The 27,479-nt window shown below is 42.8% G+C and overlaps 3 protein-coding genes across 4 annotated transcripts; all 3 read left to right on the forward strand.

The window, feature by feature from the left end:
• The first annotated feature begins 2,476 nt into the window (after positions 1-2,476).
• LOC139651606 (phosphoinositide-interacting protein-like) lies at positions 2,477-3,443 on the forward strand. Its single transcript, XM_071528594.1, has 2 exons — positions 2,477-2,554; positions 3,002-3,443. Exon 2 carries the CDS (start codon positions 3,036-3,038, stop codon positions 3,441-3,443), a length of 408 nt encoding a protein of 135 aa, XP_071384695.1. The 5' UTR covers positions 2,477-2,554; positions 3,002-3,035.
• A 1,151-nt stretch (positions 3,444-4,594) lies between these two features.
• On the forward strand, positions 4,595-9,455 carry LOC139651612 (transmembrane protein 238). Its single transcript, XM_071528605.1, has 2 exons — positions 4,595-5,137; positions 5,324-9,455. Exons 1-2 carry the CDS (start codon positions 4,630-4,632, stop codon positions 5,332-5,334), a joined length of 519 nt encoding a protein of 172 aa, XP_071384706.1. The 5' UTR covers positions 4,595-4,629; the 3' UTR covers positions 5,335-9,455.
• Positions 9,456-11,709: 2,254 nt separating this feature from the next.
• On the forward strand, positions 11,710-27,192 carry foxk2b (forkhead box K2b). Of its 2 annotated transcripts, none has more exons than XM_071528601.1 (9): positions 11,710-12,171; positions 17,656-17,850; positions 19,838-19,991; positions 20,715-20,861; positions 21,232-21,425; positions 22,445-22,647; positions 23,217-23,462; positions 24,265-24,471; positions 25,452-27,192. In XM_071528601.1, exons 1-9 carry the CDS (start codon positions 11,879-11,881, stop codon positions 25,667-25,669), a joined length of 1,857 nt encoding a protein of 618 aa, XP_071384702.1. In that variant the 5' UTR covers positions 11,710-11,878; the 3' UTR covers positions 25,670-27,192. The 2 variants fall into 2 exon arrangements, with proteins under 2 accessions (XP_071384702.1, XP_071384703.1); XM_071528602.1 differs by having other exon boundaries at positions 25,458-27,192.
• The last annotated feature ends 287 nt before the right edge of the window (positions 27,193-27,479 follow it).

Raw genomic sequence — 27,479 nt, forward strand, 5'->3', positions numbered from 1 at the left:
AAATAAATCAGCAATATATTACCTCAAATGTGATTTGTGAGCAGATGAATGACTGCAGAGGTGTTATTGATATTTGCTCAGGAGTTAACGAGGCCCTGTGTGAGGCTTCATTTGGCCAAAAGTATTTCTCTTTAATCCTCAACCTAGAAAAACAGTGAGGGTTGGAGTTGTTAGAGCATCTTAGTTCTGGTGGCTTTAACCGCAGGGTGTGTGCACCGCACCTCAAAGTCCACAGTTCATTTGAATCCGGTCTTAATACTGTTTTCTAACCCCTTCCAAACCAACAAACTCAGCATGCTGACTCAAGACGAGGCTTATTAGCTCTAATCCCTGGCAACTCACTGTGTTTGTATTATCAAATAGGATTAGACCGATGTATCAGTTTGCCGATATATTGGGTCGATTTTGACCTTTTCTTTAATACTGGGTATCAGCCAATCAATGTCGTCTACCTCTGACACGATGCAGGTTCCTCCCTGACCACAGCTACAGAGAAACAGCCTGGAAAATCGGAAATGAAACTTGCACATGCTATTTGTTTAACTGTTTAATAATGTTTTTTACTGAATTAATTCTTCATTTAACCCCCGCTGTTGAACTGATGTGGTGAGTCACCCTGCATTAAAGAATTTCATTATCCTGGGTTTCAATGGAGAGTTTTAGTGTCCCAGCATGGTCTAAATGCTGTTTCAGAGGCCTGACAAGAAACAAAATTCTGGGGGAAACACTGAATACTTGCAATTTTTTGGCAAGAAAATGGTCAAATTTAAAGATGTTGGCCATCGGCAGCTTCCATGCAAAAATATTGGTATTGGCCTTCAAAACCCCATATATCAGTCGTATCCTAATTAATGCAGTATAGTATAGAAACTTTCACACTTCTTTGTTATTCAAGGACTTCCTGCACAGATCACTACACTGGAGTTTACTTTTTCCCTGACTTACTTAACTTCCCCTCCAAGTATCTTATGACCAAGCTTGATCAAACCTCCTGTCACATGCAAGTCTGCAGCTGCACCTTATTTTTCATTACGTTTATTCAGCAGTGGAAAAATTACCCCAAATGACTATGATCAAGCAAAATGGATGCAACCAACTTAAATGGACCATTAAGGAGAATTAAGCACATCATAATCACAAGCTGGCACATTACATGCAATGGATAATTAATTTCTCACATGTGGCTGCGAGATAAAATACTTTGATCTGAAATGCACCTCAGAGTGAACAGGAGCCTGCAGTTTATTAAGGGTAATTACCAAAATACAGAATAAAACAATGTATAATTATCTCTGTATGAAATACCTCACTAAAAGTTAATGATACACTCAAGTTGAATCATTTGCCCAAAACAAGAAGTCACATGCCAGTACTGCCCTCTGCTGGATTATTTGATTCATTGCATGTATTGACAGGTTGGATCAAATGTGTGTGACACAGGGTGTTGCCGTGTTACCATGGTGCATTTCAGACAGATAACAGCGATAATCTAATAAGATCGGGGCGAGGGCTGTTTTTGGGACAAGAGTTGGCTAAGTAGTAATCCTAAAGAGCCATTTCCCCTGCTTAGGAGCCCTCTGTAGAGCGTAATTCTATTAAAGTGAGGGATCATGTTCGGATCAATGGCCACAAACTGACACTTGTGCCTTTCCAAAAGAGCACACGAAGCAACAAAGTCACAAATGTAATATCCAGGCAGTTTAATGGAAACATGAGTATCATATTGCAACAACATCACAGTGTGCTTCCTCTCTTGAGTCTGAGGCAGGAAAATGCAGGAGGGCGGGGTCGCAAGGTGGACAAAATTCTCAGTTTGTCCAGGAAAACAAAATTCTATATGCTTTCCTCCACTTTCTGAGGCTTGATGATGCTACACAGATTTCATTGATCTCATGTTCACAGAACAAAACTACAACTTGCGGATAATTGCTCTAGGGTACTTTGTGGTCGATACTATACCAACATATCAGGCTGTATTGGAAAGTCTGTACGGGTGATTGCTTGCTACATCAATCTAGCTACAACAGAGAGCCATTTCCTAGCCGCTGCCCTGCCCAGCTCTTCTTTGTGTGGAAAGTATTTCAGCCATTTGAGACAGTTATTTTCCCAGTCATGGAAACTCTCAGCCGTTTCCAACAAAAGGCAACGTCCGAGCCGTCCGCAGAAGTTTTTTGAAAGCGCTGTACAGACCAAGAGGGACGTCCGCTTGAGTGGTTTGAGGTCTGAGCTCACTGCAGTGGAGCTTCTATGGATATCCTCTGGGGACCGGAAGGCAAGCTCCTCGCCCTGGATGCACCATCAGGACTGAGTGCTGGCGATGGCAGATGATGGTTAGGGATGATGGTCAAAGGACACTCTTGAGGAGGTGGAGAAAGCAGAGGAGGGTGGGTATCTGCAGCACTGCATTGTACTGGTTTCACTGGCCGGACAGCCTGCGGGAGTTTCTGTCAGCTTTTCCTTCAGGTTTCTGGATGTTTTCTGATGGTGAAGAGATTTAAACTTATCGCTCATTCCTCAGAAATACATCCAAAGCAACGTGCTCCAGATTTTAAAGGTAGGTGGTCATCTACTTTCCATTTTGGTCCTGGTTTGAGCTATATCAGGCTTTGCCTAAAGCAAATCAGTGGAAATATTAGCATTTTTGTTAGAGCTAGGGTGATTTAGGAAAACATACGCAGCCATAGCAATATAATAGAGACAACTTATTAGTCCATAGTGTTGAGAAAATATGGACATGGAACATTTTAACACTCATTTTGCAAGTTGTTTTGTCTTATTGGCATCACTATAATTGAGTTGCTTCCTGATCATAGTTATCATGGTTTATTGTGATATAAAGACAATATCACTCACTATGTAATATGCTAATGTTCAAATCAAGATATAACTTCATTAGCCATCAGTCATAACTCGCCTACGTCAGTTTCCACACAGAGACTGAGACTTCAGAGAGGCTGCTACTCCCTCACAGCATAATTCGTATTCCACCTCTCTCCGACAGAGGAGTGACCCAGGCTGAGACAGCGGAGGAGGCCATGCCAGGCAGCCCGGAGAACATCCCCCTGGGGGAGTGCACGCTCTCCCAGTCCAGGGACCAGCTGACCCCCCCGAGCCGAACAGAGAGCACCGTGTTCAGCCTGTCGCGGAGCGAGTCCCTCTGGACCACCGAGACTCCGCGCAGCAACTGTGAGATCTACTGGTTCCCCATCCATCTCATGTCCACCGGGGGCAGCTTCCTGGCCTGCGGCTTCATCATCAGCGGCCTGTACTTCGCCGGCCACTGCAAGAAGGTCACCAACATCCTGGGTCCGGCCCTGCTGTCCATTGGCCTGATGGTGTTCGTGGTGGGCGTGGTCCTGATCCCCATCACTAAGGAGAACAGGAAGCAGCCCACCGTGAAGAGGCCCCTCAGTTACTACAGGCCTCCGATGTTCAATCTGTGACGACCAGGGCGTTGCCATTTTGTCACATCACTCTGGGAGGGGAAGTCTGACGAAGCACGCTGTTCCGAATGAGGAACTTTTCCCGAAAGCACACTGGATAGAGGGGTTAACCTTTTCAGCAAGACGACTGTTTAAAGACTCTGCGTGGTGATATGTTATTTGTTTGATTCAACAAGACTGGCAACACTATGTGCATGACAAGATTTACATTAGAACTAAATAACCATGGTCATTAAGCATTGTCAAAAGAATGTGAGCGCCCAAGGACAACAATGTGCTATATAAAAGGCAATTATTCACGCATATTTACAATTTGGCGAGAAGAATACTAGAAAGCAAACTGTCCTGATGAATATTTATGAAGGAAAAGGGGTCGGGGGGGATTTCCTAATGCTTTGTGGTACAGTATATGTGGATTAATGAATAATTAAAGGCTGTAAGAGCTTATAATTGTCAGTGCCCAGTTTACTATGTGTAGTTGCATCCAATGCATTGAACACTGTATCCTGTGACTCAGTCGCTGGCAAGGAAGGGCAGCTGTAGGTGTTTTTACCCAGAATGCATGGGATGTCCTCAGATGTCCAGGGCAAGAATTTGACTAGTCTGACCTATGCAAGACGGAAAGTTTGAGCCTCGAATACAAAGCACATAACATTTTCATAGGATTTAAATATGCTGTTCAAACAAACTTACATTATACCCTCACAGGTAAGGGTTAGAATAGAGTGAACTCTGGGTTACAACATTGTTTTCTGCACAGATATTTTGTGCTATATGCAACATATTGACGGTAAAGTTCACATGTCATGGAATGCAGAGGCCTGTATAATAAGGGAATAGTCATTTGACTGTCAAATTAAAAAGTCCTTCGTCAGGCCTGCATCATTTGCATCTGGGCAATGAGACCAGATGTGACATGTTGGTCAGCCTGTCGCAAGCCTATTTTGAACTACATATTTGTAAAGTCAGCAGTGTTATCGTTGATTAGCAACACAAAATGCAAACTAGCGAGGGCTCTGAGCGTGTGTTTAAAGTGTACGCACACAGGATAAGCGTAGGGAAATGCCTTGTTTACTCTCTGCTTAAGGCGGGGCGTCTCTCCACAGGTGCGCTCCGGCAGCTCAGGTAAAAAGGATGAAGCATCCTCCCGTTATACAAGCTCAGGTCGCTCTGTAATGCTCCCGGCATGGACGCGATAAAGTGCATAGGCGGCTGCGTGCTTTTATTTTTCATAGCTATCATTCTTGACGTCGTCGGTCTGATCGTCATTTTCGTCGGCATATTCGCCAACCTGCGTATCGACGGCAGGTTTTACGGCGATTTCTTGATCTACAGCGGCGCGCTGATCATTTTCGGCAGCCTGGCTTGCTGGCTCATGTGGTACATAGGAAACATCCAGGTCTCGGACGATGACATTGACGGCTCCCTGAAAAAGACAAGCAGCTTCGTGCAGCTGGCCAGGAAGTTATCAGAAAGGTTGAGCCAGAAGCTGAAGAGTGAGGGTCCTCGTGCAAAATGTGTTGAGGATGATGAGGACTACAGCCAGGTGGGTCTGCCCGCGCACAAAGCCAGCAGGGTGACATGGGGGAAATCCACCGCCTACCTGAACCAGGGTTATGATGCCAGCCTGGACTCCCTGCCTGACGAGAAGAAAAACAAGAGGCCTGACCTGCCGACAGATGCCACCTTCACGGGTAATATAGAAAGACTTCTCTGATGTTGATAAGCTGCCTGTGCTGAAATAGCCCTAAGGAAATAGGCCTATGGGTCTTGAAATACTGTGTGGGGATTTGCAAAGAATATGTGTTTGCCTGCGGCTTCATTTCTCACCCAGCCCTAAATGGAAGCAAAAATAACATAGTTTCTTGTTTTTTCCGAAGACTATTCCTAGGCCTGCGATGCCACGACTGTCAAGACCCTCCGAAGGCCTCGTCCAAAATCCCTGAAGATCTTGGTTATCGTCATCACCATAACACCATGACTCTGTAGAAAGGCCGTTAAGGGCGTGAGGTGAAATGTCCCTGTGTGGATACTCCTCATCTTCATTTTTTTTTTTTACAACGCTGAATGAAATGCTTTGTCACATATTCCACAGATCAAATGTAGATTACAAATTTTCTTTTATAGCAATGCGTCCCAGTAGCGCAGAGGCCAGGTCGTGTCCGCCTCCGGGCAAAGTAACGTGAAGTCTTCTTGTTTGCTGTTTGATTTGCTGCCAAAGCAACAACAACAGTGGTCGGACTGGTTTGGCTTTGTGGTGTGGGTCAAACAAGCCTGAAGGCCTCAACAGAGCGTCATGTGACCTGGGGGGTTGGTTCTGCAACATGTACATATGGAAGTTACACACATTTCACACTTTAACTCAGCACTTTTGATGGAAAACATAGCCTCCTAGGATAGGTTTTCACAGAGTTACAACAATGGCACGCCTTATGCAAATAACACAGCTCTGATGGGAACAGGTTAATAACAATAACTATAGATTCTGGCAAATAGAAAGTTAGAAAAGGGGTTAGCAGTGGCCCTTCTACTCAGCTGAACGTGACTGATAACATAAAGCCTCTTTAATCAAACTCAGGGTGTTGTTACAGTACATGAACATAATTCATCACTGCTACTCCTCCTGATATAATGACAGGTAGCACATTGGTAAGTCAAAGCCCCATAACAGTGACAAACAGTGACAGCATGACTGGTCAAACAAGGTAGTTAGTTGTAAGTTTCCATTGCCTGTATTTCCTCTTTATGCCAGTCACTTAACAATAGGTGTCATTATTATCGTGAGGCATGAAGCATGACTTAGCAAATTATCAGGGAACGCATGAACGCAATGTACACACTCACCAGGCCAGCTTCCAGGCTAAATATAAAGGGTGAATATGTTTTCTGGGCTGCATCTCTGAGCTCAGTGATAATAAAGTCAGGAGGGAGCCTTGAATAATCTGATATAAGATGCGACACGCTGGTGCGGCCCTGAATCACTTTGGTTTTATTAGCTTAACAAAAAGATCAGGGAACCCTAATTAATTACAGGAGGCTTATCGTTGTGTAAACTGAGGTTCAAGTGGCAGCTGATTAGGAAATATATGTGCATCCATCTGTCACGCAGAGTACAGACAAAAGGTTGATCTATCACATGACGCTAACTACATGAAAGGTGTTAAACAAGTCAGTTTTGCAAAGGAATGAGGTTGGACTGCGAATGCTTTTGTTGAATGAGTTGTCAAGAGGAGTTGTGGTTGGATACCAGTCCTGCCACTGCGTCTTCTGCTATGAGAGAAATGTAAGGAGTGCTGCGAGTGCAAGAGAATGATCCAGAGGGTAGAAAAGCCACTTTCTGGAGAGGTTTCCTCTCACTCTCGTCGCACCTCCAGACAACGCTGACCCTTCCTTCGATCGGCCCGACCATGGCGCAGGGAAAATACTCCATTATGTTCCTGGTGCTGGCTTTGATTTTTGACGTCGTGGGCCTCATCCTCTTCTTCCTGGGGATCTTTGCACCGTTCAGTTTCTGGGACTTCTTCGTGCTTTCCGGACCTCTGCTTATCTTCCTCAGCCTGTTCTTCTGGATATTCTGGTACATGGGGAGCCTCACCGTGCCGTACGAGGAGCTCATCCTGATGAAATGAGACGCAGTGTGGCTGTGAGTGAAGCTTGGCCTAGTAAACGCCGGCCTAGCTGCATCAGGAGGGAATTGGCAGGTCAGAGCGGAGCAGGAGCTTCTCGTCAGGTTTTGAGGCCAAGGCTCTTCTAACTCCATGAGGTTTGTGCCTCAGTGAAGGATATGTGACAAGTCCACAGCCAGGCATGACCAGGAAAACACTTGGCTAAACCCATGAGAACTCAGGAGATGAACTGAGACTTTATTCCACCCTTTGATATATGTGTGATGTCATCTGTGGATAGCAGTGATTCCTCTGGACTGTGTCGGAGTGGAAAGTACATTTCTGTTTTCATGCACTTTTATTGGGACGATTTTAAAACTGCAATATGAATGTGTGCTTAATTTATCTCATTGTCATCACCTGTGTACAGTGTCAATTGATATTTATATTTCAACAAATGTGCTGTGCTTCATACCGCAACCTGATGTAAGACAGACAAGCTTGAAAAAAGTGACTAAACACACAGGACATGCTTAAAAGTGAGTGTTGTTGTGTTCTTTGTGAGACTGCTTTTCGAAAAACTAGCCAAACAGGCGCTGTAGGTTTTGGCTCGGGGAAATTTTAGTGAGATCCACCCAGTCAAGAAAGAGGCCGACAGAAAGAATACATCCCTCTCATCAACTTCCACACAAAGAAAATTACTGAGGCACACACAGAGACTCAGGAAACATGTTCCCTGCCAAAGCAGTGAAGCAAGTGAAAAGCTCCAACCATCGTCAGACATAACACCTCATTCCGAGTGGCAAAGCATTTTGCCAATTAGCAGTTTTGCCTCAAATAACGTCAAGTGCCGGAGTTATACTTCGGCTTGTTCATTGTAGCACAGCACAGTGAAGAGAATGAAACTAACACTACTCCTCCTCCACACCCATTTCTTCCCTGCCTTAATCAGCACTCAGGGCACCATTAGCTCCCTCAGACATGGAGAGTGTTATTAATGTGTCCATTTGGTTCCTGCCCCTGAGAGAGGAAATGGAGGAGAGGCGTAATGGGGCTCTCTTTGCAAAGAGAAAGAGAGAGAGAGAGAGAGAGGGAGGGAGAGAGAGATGGAAACCCTGCTGCTCAGCCCCCCTGCCCATGGGACACCGACTTCACTGTTATGCTGAAATCCCAAGTTGTCATGATGGTAGATGTCATTACGAGATGCAGCTTGATCGCGACTCATCTCATCACGGCACATTATCGCCTCCCATGAGAGACGCAGATTAGGGGGATTTGCCTTAAGAACAGTGAAAAGGTCCCCTAAAATCACCTCGTGCAGAGCGTACGCCCCTGTCACTTTACAGGTAATGCTCGGCAGATATTAGGCTTGCTACTTTGTTGTGAATTGCAATCAAGTGTTTTTGGGGGGTTTTTTTTTTTGCTTCTACACGGTCTTAAAGAGCTTCACTTAATAGTTTATACTTAGGATACCCATTAGCTACGCCACAGCGGCTGCTAATCTTCCTGCAGCCCACAGTGAAAATGGGACTGACTGTCACCACTAGACAAACAAGTATTTACCACAAGACAAATACATGGAAAACACTGGAAAAAGACTAAAAAAAAAAGATGCAAATGTACATACATGCATGTACACACAGATCTAAACAGATAGATAGATAGATAGATAGATAGATAGATAGATAGATAGATAGATAGAGAGATAGAGAGATAGAGAGATAGTTAAAGTCTAAGACACAAGTAAGTTAATCAAATAAAGCAGGGAACAATAATACATTAGGTTTCCCGCTACACCCTTTTAAAAGTCATCAGGCCGACAGTTCAAGAGCCTAAAGCTTTCAGATATGGATTTCTAAGTAGCTCCATTAAATCATTCTGATAAGCACGATTACCTGTGACTTACAAAATCAAAGCAGTGTCAAATCAATGAATTACTGCAATTAGACTTTGTATTCTAATGTGTATTAATATGTGCTAGTGAGAGATAGGGAACAGGGCCATTAGGCAGTCTGGGGAAGTCGGCCAATATTGATAAAACCTGCACTACCTGCTCTAGAAGCACAATAGAAAAAACAAAGTACAACAGACTGGGTTGAACAGTCACCAGCCAAGTGCTGGTACATGTTGGCTGCCTGTCATTTCCTCCAGACACGCTGGCAGGTGACACTCCTGTGTTTTCTGTTTTGAACACTGCTTTAGCTAAATGCTTAAAATGGCTGGTGACTTCATGATGCCATCTTGAGAGGCTTGTGGAGGTGCATGTCTCCCTCCAGTGGCTGGTAGAGTTGAAGTTATACTGTAGTGAGGTGAATGTGGCAGATTGTTACGGGTCCCTTGAACTCATCACTGCTTCAACTTCAAAAAGGGAAAATAAAGAAAAACAAACACACAATATCCTGTTTTATTTCAGTATGAGAGGCTGCTGACTCGATTCTTCAATTTTATAATGATTTAGTTGTACGAAATGAGAAGTTACCAATGAGTTGATATTTCTTGCCAAGCCACTCTCTTCACAACTCAATTTCACCACATTAAAAGCATTATTATTATCCAGTATCCAGTCATATTCCTGTATACAGAGAAAAAACAGTGATCAAACCTATTTATTTCAAGACATCACTTGAAATGTTCATCACTGCTGTTTCAATTACTAGTAGGCCTACAATGGCACTTGTACATATAGTATAGCACAATAAGTATTGCATTTGTTTGTTCAGTTTTATTATCTTTATGATGATTCATATCAATTCCCAGTATGTTATTCCTGATTTGCCTATATCCCCTTGGATTTTTTTGGGAAATGTTTTGCCATTCTCCCTGTTTTACACCTTCATTTCTCAAACTATATGGTCAGAACACAAACAAGGGGAGGCTACCACTATGTCAATGATAGGCCTTGGTCTTGGGGTGACACTGTATTCAGTGAAAAGAGACTATTAATGCATGGTTATTACATTTTGTTGAGAAAAATAGTTGCATTAGATGGTTAGAAAGGTCAACAGTTGGAAGTACATGAAAGTTCAACAAATATGGAAAACAAACTGCAAGAATATCAATAAAATACAAGATAGGGAAAGAAAAACCAGATGTTTCAGTTTCTAACAGTGACTATGTCATTATATAATTTTAACACAGTTATATTTGTCACATTGTTGACCATTTTTTAACAATTTTATGATCAAATTTTATCCAAAAACTGCAAACTTTGGTCATTTCTTTATTTTATTATTATGTTTGGTTAGCTATGAAATAAATTATCAGCAAGGATGATAAAAGTGGGTCATATTTCAATGGACTTATTTGCTTTGCAATAGTAAAAAATCATATCTTTCAGTACAAAGTGGCATTAAGTATTTATGAAATTAAAGCCATGAGTACTAAGTTTTTCCCAGAAGTCGTAGACCGCTTCACAGGAATAGAATATGAGTATCAAATTTTCATTATTATTTCCACCAAGGAGCAGACATCATCAGTATCACAGCATATGGAGTCACAGTGATGTGTCTCATGCAGATGCAACATCATTAATTGTCACCTGGTGATAAGTAATGACAATTAAATTAGGTTTTTTTGCGATTGTTTCTCCTTGATGATGATTCATATCAGTTTCCAATGTGCTGTTCCTGCTTGGCCTTCCCCCTGTTGGCCTCCTCCCTGTTTTATTATAGCGTTTCTCAAACTAAAAATGGGTTCAACAAGAGTAACAAGAGCAGGTTACTAGTATGTTAATGAATCTTGGTCTCAGGGTGACACTGTATTCAGTGAAAACAGACCATTAATGCATGTTCATTACTTGTCACCTAGTGAGAGGTGTGATTGACCTGTAAGAGGTCTGGTTGGAGGTGTTGACAACCCCTCCCCCCACTCACACACTCACTCACACACACACACACACACACAGCCCACCTCCCCATAACCCTCCACTGTTTACAAACAAGTGTCTCAGGCTACAGATGGCAGGGTCATTCACCCTGACAATATCATTGGGGCTTACAAACAAGCCTGCAGCACCACCAGCTCATTTCATATTAAAAAGCAATATAAACAAGTAGCTGACGCAACAAGATTTTTTTTTTTGTAACAATGATTATCTAAAATATGGACAAACTCATGATTATAAAGTAACAAGCTGCTGCTGCAGAAGGAGGGATATTCAAAGCCAGGCATGGATTATGTAGTGGACGAGGAAGAACATTTTGCACTGTGATTTTGCGCTGGTGCGATGTGGTGACTGAGCTGATTTTCTTGCCAGTCGATTACATCGCTATGATTGTTTTTGGGGTTTTTTATTATTTCATTATTGCATTGTGTACATTATTGCCGATGCATGAGCGTGGATGATCAATAACCATCCCCCATGTGATCATTATGGGGGATGGGGGATTGCACGTGTAAACTGATTTAATCCTTTCCCTTCTTGTATAAACATCCACCTGCCGTTTCTTATATCTAACCAAGCATATGCGCGTATTGCTACCGATCAACCGACCTTGAGTCTGTCCTCGGGTTAATGCTTACGTGTGATTGGCCGCAGCCGCGTAGCTGCATGCGCTTCCTCGCATCTCATTGGTTGGGCGCGCTGTCAGTAAAGGCATATCCGCCTCTTGCGCCGTTTGGTTGGATCTTTCCGCTACCCTTTCTCTCGGCGGTGGGTCGGAGCCGCTGTCCCTGGCCTCGCATGTTCCCCTCTAAATTCCTGTTTTGAATTTGATGCCCCTGTTGTAGATTTGCTCCATTTACGACGCCTTTGAAAGGCCGCAGTCGGGCGTCCGTATACCGGTGTTTTATTTTTCAAAGTATTCGGCGTTTAGAGGCTTTAACCTGAAAATGGCCGTGGTAAGCGGATCGTCTGGGCCGGTTGCCCGGCTCGAGGGCCGTGAATTCGAATACATGATGAAAAAGCGCTCGGTGACCATCGGCAGGAACTCGTCTCAGGGCTCCGTGGACGTGAGCATGGGCCACTCCAGCTTCATTTCCCGAAGGCATCTGGAAATATTCACGGCCAGCGACGATGGAACCGGCAGCGGAGACTTCTACCTGAGGTGTCTTGGTAAAAACGGGGTGTTTGTAGATGGAGTGTTCCTCAGACGGGGCGCCCCTCCTCTGCAGCTACCACGAATGTAAGTTTCCCTTGGTGAACATGTGGATGCTAATGCTATCTGTTGGTGTTAGCCAAGCCAGCTAAAGTCAACAGTTAACAACATTGGTTTGTATTTGCTAGCTAGGTTGAGAGGAACACGTGTTTTAGCCTGTTAGCTAGGACTCAGCATCCTGTCCACAATGCTCTTTTTCTTTGTTGTCATTCTCGTGAGTAACCGTGTTAATTAGCCGACTGGCTTACTCACTGGCTGGCTCCCTCATTGCCTCCAGCGGCTAGCGATAGCCACATTCCTCAGTGTCTGTATCGTGTCTAATTAGCCATCACAAGATTTTAAATGCGATGCTAATGGTGATATGGTGTAATGTTAATGGTAGTTGCCGTTTGTCATATGAACATCCCCAAGTCAGAAATAACGTTATACTGTGTTATGTTAAACATGCGTTGAGCCGCCAGGTAACCAAGTTAGCTAGCAGTTAGCTGTAGCTTCTCTGTAGTTGTGAATGGAGCTCCTCTCGACCCCTAAACGTAAACAAACCAACCGTCCCCGCCCTACCGGCTCACAACAGCAGCAGGACGGGGGCCTGCTGGACCTTTGGCCTTTCGTTAAGACTGGCTACCTTATGCTAAACAATATATCACCAGTTATCTGCTAAACATTTAGCATTGTATATGTAGGCTGTAGATGTAGCTTTATCAGACCAGGAGTCGCCATTAGTAGAAAGTTAATGAGCTAACTTGGCTAGCTGTAGGTAACTTGTAGCGTCTAGCCTGCACTATGCCATTGTTTAACTTTGAGGGTTGTTGACAATGTGAAAAGGCTTTGTTTTGAAACCGTTGTTTGTTATCCGTTGGGGAACCTACATCACCGATACGTGTCTCTTGTATGGAGAAAACATTCGCCAAACTTCATTCAAAACTGTAACAAAATAATATGGATTTGATTTTAGAACATGCCCTCAGACGTTTTGCGTCGTTTTATAATGGAGTTTATTATTTGTTTGTTATTAGGATCCCCATTAGCTGTGCATAATGCAACAGCTACTTTTCCTGGGATCCACCCAAAACATAAAAAAACAGGACATAAAACTTAACATTAGCTGTGATTGCACTTCACTTTTTCAGTACACTACAGTTCATTACATTGCTTAGACGTTGTGTTATTCTAGAACAGTCCATGCAGTCCACAGAGAAAGGAGAGAGGGGACAAAAGAAAAATCTAATTATCACAAAAGGTTGGCATGTTGTGTAAATAACCAGCATACAGTATGTAATCTACATCTTGACCAAGAAGTATAAACCAACTAAACAGCCAGTTTACATTTGGACCAGACAATTTCTTTCTTTCTTTTTTTTTTAGTTAAGCACTATGGCATTTTACTTGCCGGGTAGACAAACTCACCAGCCACAACCAACATTGACCAGGAGTTTCCATCTTGCTCTAAACTGTTCTCTAATTCCTTAAGTTAATGCAAAAATGTAGTCAACTGGTTTGGTTTGATGCAATTTCTGGACTGCTAAAAAGTCCTTTATAGTGAATATTACATCTGCTTTTTGTTTTATGGTGTGTTTTATATGGTTTATTTTGTCATTAACTACATTCTTGGCTTAACTTCGTTTTTGGTTTGTTTTTCTCTGCTTGATAGTCTAATCCAGTTTCTGCACTGCTGAATGTACATGGACAATAGTTTTTGGTCTGTCATTTGCAGTTGCTGGCTTGCTCATACTATTGTAATATTTTGTATTTGAAATTATTTCGTAATTGTTTTTATCACCATCATCGATGTCCTCATTTATTTTGTTGTGTCGTTATTAACTTTACAGGAATTGTAGGTTTAGAATAATATTGCTGCAGACACTGATGTATTGGGACATGATTGTGATTTGAACGCCTGTTCCATTAACTACACATCATGCTGGCTGTTACTGTACTATGAGGTACATGGATCAATTCCCATTCAAGGAACACCAAGTGGTTTCATGTTCTCATATTGATCAGGTTGACTGGCACTAAAGAGCTTTTAATCAGCAAGAGTCCTAATACACTTGCATTTACTCCTGTTGGTTAAGACACTTCCTAGCATGGCCGCGACCTTCCTCACATGCTTTATCGTAATCTGTAACTAGTTAGCGCAGTTAACGTGAACAACCCAGACCAGTGGATCATAAGAAGGGTGCCACTAAGGAAGCAGGCTGACAGCATGAGAGAACTGGCTGAGCTCTGGCCCAGGGGACAGGTTGGTTATATTCCAGGGATTCCTCTTTGGTGATGTAAACAGACTGAGGAGAACAGAGAAAGGAACAGCCCCCCCTCCCTCCCTGTCCTCCCTCCCTGTCCTCCCTCCCTGTCTTCTCCACACCCACAGATTTTCTCCGAAGTTGTTACTCTTGCTCTCTCACTCTTCTTTTGTTTACATTCTGCAAAATGTTTGGGGTGGTGGGGGGGTTGGGGTGGGGTTAAAGCCCTGTAAAGTGAAAGTGTTTGCTGTGATACAGAGCTGGTAAGTTTTCGGTTGAACAAGCTTTGTTTGTTGCCATCCTCACAGCTTAGCAGCATAGCAACTGTGCATTTGTGTTTTGGAGTTCAGGCCTCATTGTGCATAGAGGAGAAAAAAAAAATTGGCAAAGAGGTCCTGATGAGTGCATGGTGACTGGCGGGGGGGGGGGGGGGGTGCTCAACAAAATGAACAGGGCTTTCTATTCTGTGAGCTCAACTCGGACATGTTTTGTTGTATTGAGATTTCCAATATTAATTCAAACTGTTGCATTGCATCATGTTTTTTAAAAGTCTGCATTTTTAATTATTAAAAAGGCAAATGCTTGTTTTTACAGTGGTGGGGGGAGGTTTGGGTGGGTGATCTACTTCCTCAGGAAGAATTTATCAGTCCGACTTGTTGAGCCCCCTACAGCAACAATGTATTAACACTATCTTAAAACACATGCATACACACACACACACAGTGTGAACTTCTAGGGTTGTAAACCCAGCATGCGCTGCCTTTGTAATCATACACAGCGCTCGGTATGGAATGTGACATCTAAAGCTGAGCATTCCTGTATCAAAGACGTCCTAGTGGTTGCCAGGCAAAGCCGGAGTCCAGGGCTTGTTTTTAATGAATTGTTTTAAGGCCAGCAAGTTATTTCAGACTAGTTAGTATTGGAGGCAATATTAATGTTTGACCTTACAACAACAATCAGCAGCAGGTGATGACAAACAGGATATGACGTAATGAAAAACAATTGTTTTTAACATCTCTAATTCCATTTACAAGAGTGTATTCCTGTTTTCAGAGGTGTATTGGGCTGGCATTATCCTGCTAGTTATACATAGTAGTTGGATTCTGAGAAATGCTCTGATCTGGTTTAAGGATCTTCCATAATTTTATCAGATCTTTATCAGGTCTTTGCCGGAGATGGAAGTCTATACCCTTCCTGAAAGGGTGTTTGGAGGGCACATGCATAATGAAAGTGTCTCCCCTCACCAGTCTGGCTCCAGGAAGTGTTTCAGTCTCCTTCTGTGAGTGGCAAAGCTAATTTGAGACGTAGGTGTCGGGGACATAGTTCTCTCTGTAGATGCCAACTCTGTTAGGGCTTGGCAAAGAAGTGCTGTGCCTGGCACTCTTAACCAAATGAATAACGGGGCCTTGGCAAAACAATCTGGGCCCGCTCTGTCTCTAGGGTGTCAGGCTGCCCGAACTTTACAGTGATTTAGAATTGTTCCTTCAGTGGTATCTGTGAATGTTGCAGTCATGCAGATTTCCCTCAATTGTTCCCCTCCTTCCCACTGATATAAACATCTATCAGAAAGGAATGATGAGCCTATTTTATCAAAACTGAAAACTCTTAGTACCTTGCATTCCTTGGTCTTAAGTGGTGCGACTCTCACTTTGTTCCTAGTGGCAACGGCACCTAGCATTGCTAAGACTCTTTCCACCTACATGTATAAAACCCAGAGTAAAGTTAGCTTAGATATTCGGTGGGTATTTGTTTCTCCACCATTAAAAACCTGTAAAGCAAACAAGTAAAAGCACATTGATGAATATATTTGTGATTGCTGGAAGAGGAAGAACAATTTACAACCACTGGTTTCAATATTGGAGAAAATGTATACAGAGAATATCCAATATTAAGTTAAAGGTCCCATATCGTGGAAAAAGGGATTTCCCTTGCCTCTTTCATTATAAAGGAGTTGGATGGTCTATCTAAGCCTCGTGAAAGTATCAAAACGCACGGTCGCCAACTAAATCCACACAATCCATATTAGAAAAGCGAGCCTCTAAACGAGCCGTTTGGACTTCCGTTACTTTGTGGCGTCACAAAGGTTCGCTCATTATCATTTTTGTAAGAAACAATCTACTAACAAATAATTTTTTTCAAAGCGGTTGAGCGGTTGTCATTGTCTATTTACCGGAGAGTTTTCCCTACCTGTAGCTGCCGGGCTGCGGTGTCTCACATTTCACTCATGAAACGATTAGCCAATCAGAACAGAGGGGTCGTTAATATTAATAAACCTTAAAGACACAGAAACAGCCTGTTCTTGGTACAGCTCAGAGAGATGCTGGAAAATGAACGTGTAAAAATGGATTGAGAGTGTTTTTGGTACATGGTACCACACACACAGCTTTTAATGGACATCAAGACATAAAATATAAAACTGGAAAGCGTACAATATGGGACCTTTAACTTTACCCCTATCACATACAACCCACAGCTAAATGGAGCTCATGCCTGTTCTTTGGGGAATTTCCAAAGACATTCTGGGAAATGTAGGAAATCACTAACTGAAGTAGACAAGGCAGTTTTGAGGGAAAGTGGATGCAACAATAAAGTAAATAACGTCACATTATCACAAAATAACTGCTGGAATGCACTGAACATCACAGATTGATGATATCTAACAGTGTATATGAGGGTAGATTTTTCCTAAAATAACCACAGAAAGAAATGCACACTTCCATCCAAGGCATGCATGCTGTTGTTTACATGGTGCTGAGGGGAGCGTGCTTCAAGCATGTGTTTGTGTTTACCACACCGCCTAAATTTAGCCATATCCTCCACTGAGGCGTGTTGTCCCCCCTAGAGCTAGCCATACTCTGCTAGCAGTACTCTGCAGTAAAGTCGAGGTTGGTGTGATAAATGCTATGGAGCTTGCTGCTTACATCAGTGGTTCCCAACTGGTGTGGGAATGATGGAGGGAGCTCAAGTGTGGTTTGGCAATCACCGTCAAACAAAATGATTGCATCAGTATTCAGATTTAATTAACTAGCATACAGCATACACATTGTTTCTCCCGGCTAATTAAAGACTGGCAGCGTATTGTGTCTTGTTTTATCACATCTGTGGCTTTGTGTAGTATTTTCACATCGACAGCGGTTGGATGTGCCTTGAAATGGTTTTGTTTCTCCAGTGGGTGCCTCAGCACTTGGAGCAGGAGGGGGGGGGGGGAAGACATGAGAGCTCCAGGTTTTTGATACCATTTCTCTTATTTTTTTGTATTTATTTGCAGGTGCACGTTCAGGTTCCCCAGCACAAACATCAAGATCACATTCACAGCGCTGTCCAGTGGGAAGAAAGTGAAGCGTGAAGCACCGGAGTCCCCAGTGAAACCAGTACAGCCCCAGATTTCTCCTCTGACCATCAACATTCCAGACAACATCGCTCACCTAATGAGCCCCCTGCCGTCGCCCACTGGCACCATTAGGTACTCACTCTTAAAAAAAAAAATAGGGTATTCGCTGGCCTTGAGTCGGAGAAGGAAAATAACTTGGGTTTGTGGGATCCAAAATTCACCAGCCGCTTTGATTATTTCACCCATCAGATTGATTCTTTTTTTTTAGAAAAGAACCTCCCAGACGATGGTTGGTCCAGTCTAGTCTTGTTAATTTATATAGGTCTTTATCACATTCAAGTCTCAAAGGGCTTTACATACCATGCTACATCAGTCAAAAGTTTGGACACACCTGATTGAATGTACTATGTCCATTTGTGTTGTTTCATAGTTTTGATGTCTTTGCTATTATTCTAAAATGTGAAAAATAGTAAAAAAAAAAAAAAAACAACTTTACTGGTAGTCAAAAGTAGTCAGCTTCAGGGTTTTAATCAGTCAGTGGAAGGGGTGGGATATATTTTTTTTTTATATATATAATTCAACTTGAACCTGATATTTAGACTCAGTAACTGTAATTTAAGTACTGGAACTGAAATAGTGACTACTACACTACTGACTGTTTACTGACACTTTGTTTGTCTTTTTATTTATTTATCGTCATTTGTCTTTTTTTAATCTCTTTGCTATGTTTATTTTTACAGTACATTCAGATTTTATTTTTGCACTACATGTTTTGTTCCTTGCACTTTTTCCTTGTTGTGAAGCACTTTGTAACTTTGGTTTTGAAAAGTGCTCTATTAAAAAGGTTAATTATTATTATATTATATTATATTACTGGGAGAAGTAGTAAATAAAGCATTTAACCCTTACTGAGTAAAGCACTACCACCCAACACCACCGACAAGGCTTGCAGTTTTGTCAGGCTAAGATCCCAAATCCAAAGAAAAGTCAGTCCCTCACGGACCGTAGCTGACCTCGAGGTGTCGGCTAACCTTGACACGGCCTCTATATGGGGATCAGCTTAGGCTTAGTTCACTGAATGCGGGGCGAGGAGTGGGAGGCGGCGGCATCAGTCGTAGATCCTCTCAACCGTCCAACCTGGCCAGATGGCTAAGAAACAACCCAGTAGACTCAGATCAATACCAGGTTTCTATCCTTTGTTACTCTTGACTCAAGTCTCACTTGAAGGTGTGTCTACTGTACACGCATGTAAATTGTCTCGGTGCCAACACAAATCCTAACTAAATTCAATACATTACATTGTCATTTAGCAGATGCTTTTGTCCAAAGTGACTTACAATAAGTGAATTTTCTCAACAGTAGTAAAACCGACCGTATATCACAGTCTTCCATCAGCTAAGCCTTTTATAGGAATAAGTAGCGTTCGATCTGTTGGTTTTCTTTAGATATTAAGAGTAGAAGGGCAGCCACTGCTGTGCATGTGGGAATCCCAAGCTCCTATAATTCAGTGTTTGTTTGGTTTATTAACATCTCTGGAGTCCCCAGAGAATGGGCTTTTAATATGGAAATCTTCCTTTACATTAATCCTTTTATCCCCCTAGTTATTTAATCCATTTACTTGATAATTTGAAATGATTAAGATCCTTATGCTTTATTGCTTTAGGCAATTGTGGGTCATAAAATGACTGCGGTACTTTCTAGACAATCTGAGAGGCAAGGCTATTTGCATAGGTGTTGGCCGACTGCAGGCCACTGCAGCAGAGACTATGGATGAGCTGAGCCAGGGTATTTAATTGTCCTCCTTCCTAGAGATGCCAAGCTGGTTATCTCTTAAGTTGAAGCACTTGTTTCATACTGTGTTGGTTAATTGTTTTTTTCTGCATTTTTATTTATTAGTTCATTTGTCAGGGACAATGCATAACAAACATTGTAACCGGTTACAATAATATGATACAGATGTGTTGCATATGGGATTTCTAGCCAAGGATAATTTGCGACCCCTGTCCCTGTTTTTTTTTCTGCGTGTAGTTTAAGTTGCCCACAGACGTTTTTGTTTTCAGATGTCTGTTTGTATATCAGGTGTGTGTTGTATTAACAGTCTTGTTGCTTCTCCTCCTAGTGCTGCTAACTCGTGCCCCTCCAGTCCGCGGGGCGCCGGGTCTTCAGGCTACAGGATGGGTGGTCGCATGGTCAGCTCTGCAGAGCTGCAGCTTATAAACGACAACTCCCAGCCTGAGAACGACAAAGAGGCCTCAGGAGGGGACAGTCCCAAGGTGAGAGCAGGCTGGGTGGATGACGTTGTTGGTCTAGCCACTCTGTATTAATGCTTACATGTTACAGAAAGGTTGCTAAGGCATTATTACTCTACAGTTTGTTTGTAGAGTTCACACATTTTGCAGTGTGGACAACTGTAATTCCCAAATTGCCAAAAATATGTAGAGGAACTCTTTCCACATGTGTTGCAATATTGAAATTGCAAATTCATTGTTTATTTTTGGTCAAAATCATGCAGCAATAACTCAAACAATCTTATCTTAAAGCTGCATTAGGCAACTTCGCATAAGGTTGTCTCCAAATCGCAGCTGTTTGAAAAATCTGAACCGTAATTCCCCAAAATCCTGTAATGTGTCATCAGTAAACTGCACACAGCAGACTCATGTTTACCAACCCGGCCGGTCTGTGATTATTCATACCAAAGGAAACCAAAGGGATGTGAGAGGCAGAAGATCTAATGTTGACCATACAGACACCAGAATTTCATTTGGGCAAATAGGGGAATGTACTGGGCCTCAATTAGTGGGGATGTTGCAGCTCCATTTTGTGAGCTGGGCTGAAAGTTGTATTTTTACATAAATATCTTCCCTAGTGCAGCTTTAAGATATAAATGATGTGTTTTTATTGTTAAATGATTGCATGATGGCACATGTTTTTATGGATATAACAGAAGAGTCTTGCCATGTGATTTAAAAACCTGCCTTTCCTTCTCTGTGCCACAGGATGACTCCAAACCTCCGTACTCCTATGCACAGCTGATCGTCCAAGCCATAACACTGGCTCAGGACAAGCAGCTCACACTAAATGGAATATATACTCACATCACAAAGAACTACCCCTACTACAGGACTGCAGACAAGGGCTGGCAGGTGAGTTTTGGCCCGGGTCCTTCTATCGGTACACCGCTTTCACTGATATCAAGTCAGCATGACGGTACAACAGATAACACACTGTTGCTGAGGAATGTAGGCACGAAGCAGCTGAAATGCCTCAAAACCTTCGGGGCATAGTTGTCATAGTTGGGAGAGCATTTTTCTAGTCATAAGGCCTGCTCTCCAACATTGAATAAGTTTAATATGACCTGTATAATTTGTTAGGATGCATCGTATTCACTAAAACCGATATTCTATAGATGCATAACCGTATTTCAAAATCTGTGTTTTTCTTTAGTCTGCCAGCTGCCAGCTTTGTTGCTGCAAGACTTCTGTCTTCACCGCTAATGTGTTTGCTCTGTTGCAGAACTCGATCCGCCACAACCTGTCCTTGAACCGCTATTTCATCAAAGTGGCCCGGTCGCAGGAGGAACCCGGCAAAGGTTCCTTCTGGAGGATAGACCCGTCCTCCGAGAGCAAGCTCATCGAGCAGGCCTTCAGGAAACGAAGGCCCCGGGGCGTGCCCTGCTTCAGGACCCCCCACGGACCCCTCTCCTCCAGGTTGGGTTTTTATCAAGCTTATCCTGCTGTCACTCGCCGGTCACACACTCAAACCTTCCTTGACAAACATTATTAGTCGTCTTAAGCAATAAGCAGAATCACAGTTTATTGGCTTGATTTAAGATTGGTACAGCAGAGGCCCCGCTTGACCAAACTGTGGCCTCAGAAATGGTTGGTGCAGGCCAGTGAGTTCAGTTTGTACAATAAAACCAAATGGTGCTAGATGAGTTTGGCGTAATTATAATTAATACCATCTGAAAGCTTTGCAATTCAGTATGAAAATACCCTGGAAACAAAAACTTACAACCTCTCACACTCAGATTTCGACAGCCTGCCACTAACTATGGGGTTACAAAGTAGTCATTAACATAATCTGGTTACATTTTATGCTTAAGTTTGACACGTTAGACCACAAAATGATGTGTTCATGCATATGTGCTTTTTTGATTGCATAATTTTAGAGCGCATACATTTTGGTTTAAATAGTATTTGGCATGCATTTCCGTATTATTGCACATCAGTAAATATGCATGACAGCGCATTGATTACATTTAATTTCTCCTTACCTAGAATGGACCAGTGGAAATGCTAATTTATGTAAACTTTAGTTCAATGTCCCCTGAGCTGTATCAGTAATGTACATAATCCCATAGCAAATCAAAACACAGTATCATAGCAAAATTAGATTCTGACTATATTGTGATGCATGTAAGTATTACCAGTATCGCACCATAAGCTCACATCTTATAGTTTGATGATGTTGCTGTGTGTTTTTATTTAATGTGTGTTTATTGTTGTATGTGTATAATATGTGTTTTTGGATTACTGGCTGCAAAGCAAATTGTCCTACGGAAACATTTAAGTCTTACTCTAATATGGACATGAATTTGGGGATAATGCAATCAGTCCATATAGAGAAAACACCTATCATTATGTTTTTTATATAAGTACCCATAGCCACCTTTTTCTTAATGCAGATTTATTTTAATATGAACTTTTTGTGCCCCCACCTGTTTCAGGAGCGCCCCGGCCTCACCCAATCACTCGGGGGTGCTCTCCGCTCACTCCAGCGGTGTGCAGACCCCTGACAGCCTATCACGAGAGGGCTCCCCTGTTCCCATGGAGCTGGAGGCCGCCCCCGCCCCCGCCCCGCCCACCGCCATGACGGTCCAGCCCAAACTGGCCGTCATCCAGGAAGCACGCTTTGCACAAAACACACCAGGTACGAGACCGTGCTCGATCGAGTAGTCGGTTTGTACCTATTAATGTGAATATGATGCACATTTTTCACATATATGCTGTAAATTCACATATTTCTCTTCATGCTCTCATATGATCTCATTTGTTATGTATTGAGTATCTCTTCATACTTGCTATATTTTTAATCCGTTTTCATGCTGCATCTATTTTTGGGATATTTTCCATATTATACATGTATTTAATTTTTTCTTTGTCTCAATATGTTCCAACTGCTGTTATTTTTGGACACCCTGCATGCCTGCTGTATTTCATATATTTCACACTATTCGTTTATGTTTACTTATAACTTAATACATTCCAGTGTTGTAATCGTCAGTTGTGATATCTTTAATACCTTCCTTCTTATATATACAGTTTTGTCTTAGCAGTATCCAGTTGTTTGCTGCTGCCACAACCCAATTTCCCCACAGGGGTTATTAAAGTTTCATCGAGTCTGATTAGATCAATTAAACTAAACAAACCTGGCGGCGATCTATACTCCCAACTGTCATTATAATACCAGCGGCGGGGGTTGTGTTCGATCTGTTCCAGGCTCGCCTGTCAACAACCAGCCGGTACTAATAGCAGTCCAGCGCCAGTTACCTCAAACCATCAAGCCAGTGACCTACACCATGGCCTCGCCAGTGACCACCAGCACCTCGCAGCCTGCCGTCCAGGCTGTCCACGTCCTGCAGCAGATCCCGGCAGGATCCCTCAGCCCTGCGGTGATCACCCAGCAAGCCACCATCATCCCCAAGAGCGAGCCGCAGGAGAACGGGGAGCACACGGAGATCAAAGGTGAGTTGGGAGCTTGGTGGGAAACCTTTTCGTCTACCAGCCACAGTAGCTGCTACATCCCAGGGCCTGGTTGTATGAAGCATCTTAACCAAAGATTTACGCAAGATTTCCTTCGAAAAATGAGTAGAACAAATTCACCCCAAGCCGGTCCTACTTAGAATTATGCATACGTTTTCATCCTTATGTTGTGTTTTTTATCATAAATAATGTCATCCTTAGCAACAGGAAACTTAAAGAACTATAAACAGTTACTTAACTTTAACAAAGTCTAGATATGGCTGAGTGTTTCATTGGAAGAAAATTTGCAAGGATTTCATTCATATTTACTACAGTTCGTGCATCCTCACACATGAATGAGATTTCACCAGCAAAACTTTCTGGAGTTTGAGATGGCATTTTTGAATTGACAAGGTAGGGAAGAAGGCCACTGAAGTTAGATTGTCTATAAATATAAAGCTCACCTATTTCAGCCAAGAAGCCCTAAAGTTGCAGCTTTCAGAGTTGTGACTGTTTCTGCAGTCACATCAAATTGTCCCAGCTGTCCACTCTATATGACAATTTAACCAGTACGGAAAATAATAGCTCACTGCCAGCAATTGGTTTAGCTATTAGCCTTTTCACTCTAGCTATGAATTAACTGTGTGTTATTCACTCATGCAATTGTAAGATTTGTAGTTTGAGCCATTTCTGACATTTGTCATGGTGCAGATAATGTACCAGTCAATTGAAGGTCTGCATTTGTCGAAAGGCTTTTTCTTGAACGGTCCTTGACACCGTTGTTCCTGTTTCTGTCGTCTCTCAGTGAAAGTAGAGCCCGTTCCGACCATCACCCACGCCTCTATAGGCGGCTCCAGTCGCATCATCCAGAGCTCCCAGTCAGCCACGCCCCTGCAGACTGTTACCATAGTGCAGCCTGCCCCAGTGGGCCAGCACCAGCTGCCCATTAAGGCCATCACACAGAATGGCACCCACAGCATCACCACTGCCATCCAGGGACAGGCCAACTCAGGTGAGGCACAAACACCGCAGTGATTTTTTTGTCTGAGACGCTGCACTGTTTTGGGGAGTTTTTATGTTAATCGTCTTAATATTCAGAGATTAATTTTACTTATTTTGTTTTTGGGGATTAAATTTGATGCCCACACAGTTCTTCTCTCAAGGTCCTATATTATACTGTTTCACTTGATAGTATACTATTTATACTGTACTATCAGGATAAGAAAAATGTTCTGCATGTTTGCAAATGTATGTAGTTTAGTTGAAAGGGTATTTAAAATTAGACTTCCTATAACGCAGCTCTTTAAGGAAGTGTAATATTCCAGTCTTTGTCTTCTGTAAGTGAGTAATCGGTAACTCAGTGTTTTCAAAATGTACCAAGATGCAAACAAGCACAAGTAAATTATTAGAAGTATTGCTTGGTTTGTAAAATGTTTTAGGCTATCCATTGTTTCCTTTTAAACGCGAAATGAACGCAAAAACCTCACACTCACCACGTAAAATCAGTGTAGGATTTAAATTATTTTGATAAGAATCGTTTCTGGCGGGTGAATGCACTTCTTCCTTAAACTTCGACTTCTCATCTCTTAAACTACTTTAAATTAAGCTGTCCAAGCCTGTTCCGTGTTATCTGCGGTTAACGTTATCATGACAGCTACTCCCCACCTGACTGCCAGAGAACTCCCTCTGCAGCAGTAATTCAGCCCACCAAACTGAAGTCGACCACAAGCTCTCTGACAATTGTTTGTAAGTTCAACTGTTACGACACTCGCTCTGCCTCCGCTGAAAGGCTCGGCGCGTTCCCCCTTGTTCTCCTGCGTATCTGGAAAAATGTGTTTTCTATTATCGCACATTAGCAGCAGCTGGGCCAAACCGCCATCCACACAGGCCTCCTGCCTACAGATGTTGGTTAACCAGCGTTTGAACAATTCCGACAGTGAAACATTTCCCCTTTACTCACCCGCCCTTTCCCTTCCATTTCCTCCTGTTCAGCCACAGCTGTTGCGAGCCCCCTCCACCTGCTGGCGGCGCACGCCTCGGCCTCCGCCTCCCTCCCCACCAAACGGCAGAACGGCGACCAGACGGCCGGCGAACAGCCGGAAGCCAAACGCATCAAGTCGGAGGACGACGAAGTTTCCACCTCAACCCCAGCCACCGCGGCAGACTCGGACTCGTCGGCAGCTAACGACCAAGGCGGCCACCTCAACTAGTCTTATATCCAACCACACACCACACAACCCCCCCCCCCCCCCCCTCCACCACCACCACCACACACACCTTCTCTAGGTTTTTCTCTGTTTTCCTCCTTCCACAGTTTTTCTCTCGTTCCCCATCGTTTCTTTCATTTGTCCTCCTTCTACCATCGACTCCCAAAGGTGCCAAACGGAGAGGATTATGTTTTTTCTCTTTTTCAGTTTGGGTTATCTATTCTAGAGCATCGGGAAGAAAAAAAAAATTATGTCCACCCCTTTAAAGACTGGAAAAAGAAAGTGGGTTGAGAATGAAATTTAAAAAAAAGAGTTGAAATGGGACAAGGATAAACTCATAATTGAAAGGTGTCCCCTGTGAGACATTGCCACTGAAATAGGAGGGTGACTAAACCAAGACCACAGGAAGCCTTAACAACAATTAACCCTTAAGAGCTGACCTTTGACCTCAAGCGGTCCGACGGGGGGCGGGCCTACTTCAGCCCGGGCCGGACGCCGCCTTTCTGTCTTATCTACCTCAGTGCAGACTGGGGGCTCCGGCAGCCAGCGGACCCGTCCTCCCCGGACCAATCGGGACGGCTCTGGATGAAGTGACCAACCAAGCAGCATGACGAGCATTTGGTGTTTTTAAAAAGAAAAGGAGAAAAAAAAAAGGTGACACGGTCAACGATGAGCGCACTCAGAAAGGGATCAAAAACAACTCGGAGCCAATATTCCTGAACCTTTTGGCAGCTAGCCTTTCATAATACTGACCTTCCTTTATCGCAGCTGTACGTAGATATGCAGTATTTTGTTGTTCATATGTGGAGCATAGGATTCGTTTTTTTGGATGTATTTTCACTTATATAGATAAGTAATAATTTAATTAAAGGAAGCATACAAACGGTGAGGTCGGTGACATTTCCGTGACTTGAGCTAAGTTTAGAAATCTCACTTTTTTTCTTTTTTTTTTATGTGGACTTCCTTTCTGTTCGGTGAAACAGTGTAGTTTCTTAATGATACTCGGTAAATGGAGTATTTGTTTCCTTTTCCCGCCCCCTTTCAGATCCTTGTTCTGTCATATCCATATGAATTTGCTTCATTATACCTACATATTTTAATACTTGCACAGATAACCAATATGATATAAGCATATGAAATCTCCATGTGTAGTTTCAGATGTCTCCTTGACCTTGCATGTATCAGACAAGAGAAAAGTACCTGAGTTGTTAACTGTAAATTGAACAGAGGAAAAGACCTGCTTTATCCAAACCAGACCTGCACTTGATTAAATGTTTGTGTTTTTATTTTTCCTCCCCCCTTTTTTTGTTTTTCTCCCACCCTTCTTTTCCTCGTTCCCCCTGGCTGTGTTGACTTTGTGGTGTTGGCAGACCCTTTGCTTGATTATTTTACTCTGTTCTGGCGACCTGGCGAGTCTGTTTTCAGATTGTACACGTTCCAAACAATAGTAAAGAAAAATTGATTGATGTTTGTTCTGCTTCAGTGGAGAAATGCTTTTTTTTTAATAAATTAATTTAAAACCTTTATTTTATTTTCCTGTATCTTTGGCTTTGATATTAGAATCGGGCCCAGACTCTCAATCAACAACCCACTGAGCGTATTATTATTATTATTTTAATCTAGTCCTATTCTGTTGCTAGTTCCACTGTTGTCCACAGGGGGGCAGTGCAGGAGTGTTTTTCATCCTGTCAGCTGGTCAGGAAAGTACCAGATAAACTTTGCTGCCTTTAACACAAGATGGCTGGACCCTAATACACCATAATTTGTCATGCACACAAGCATTTTTTCGCTAATTCTAATCGGCACAGGCCGC

Source organism: Centroberyx affinis, unplaced genomic scaffold, assembly GCF_046629955.1.
Source record: "Centroberyx affinis isolate AG114_WGS23_722 - 3 ecotype Tasmania unplaced genomic scaffold, CSIRO-AGI_Caff_v1 ptg001691l_1, whole genome shotgun sequence".
Classification (NCBI taxonomy): Eukaryota; Metazoa; Chordata; class Actinopteri; order Beryciformes; family Berycidae; genus Centroberyx; species Centroberyx affinis.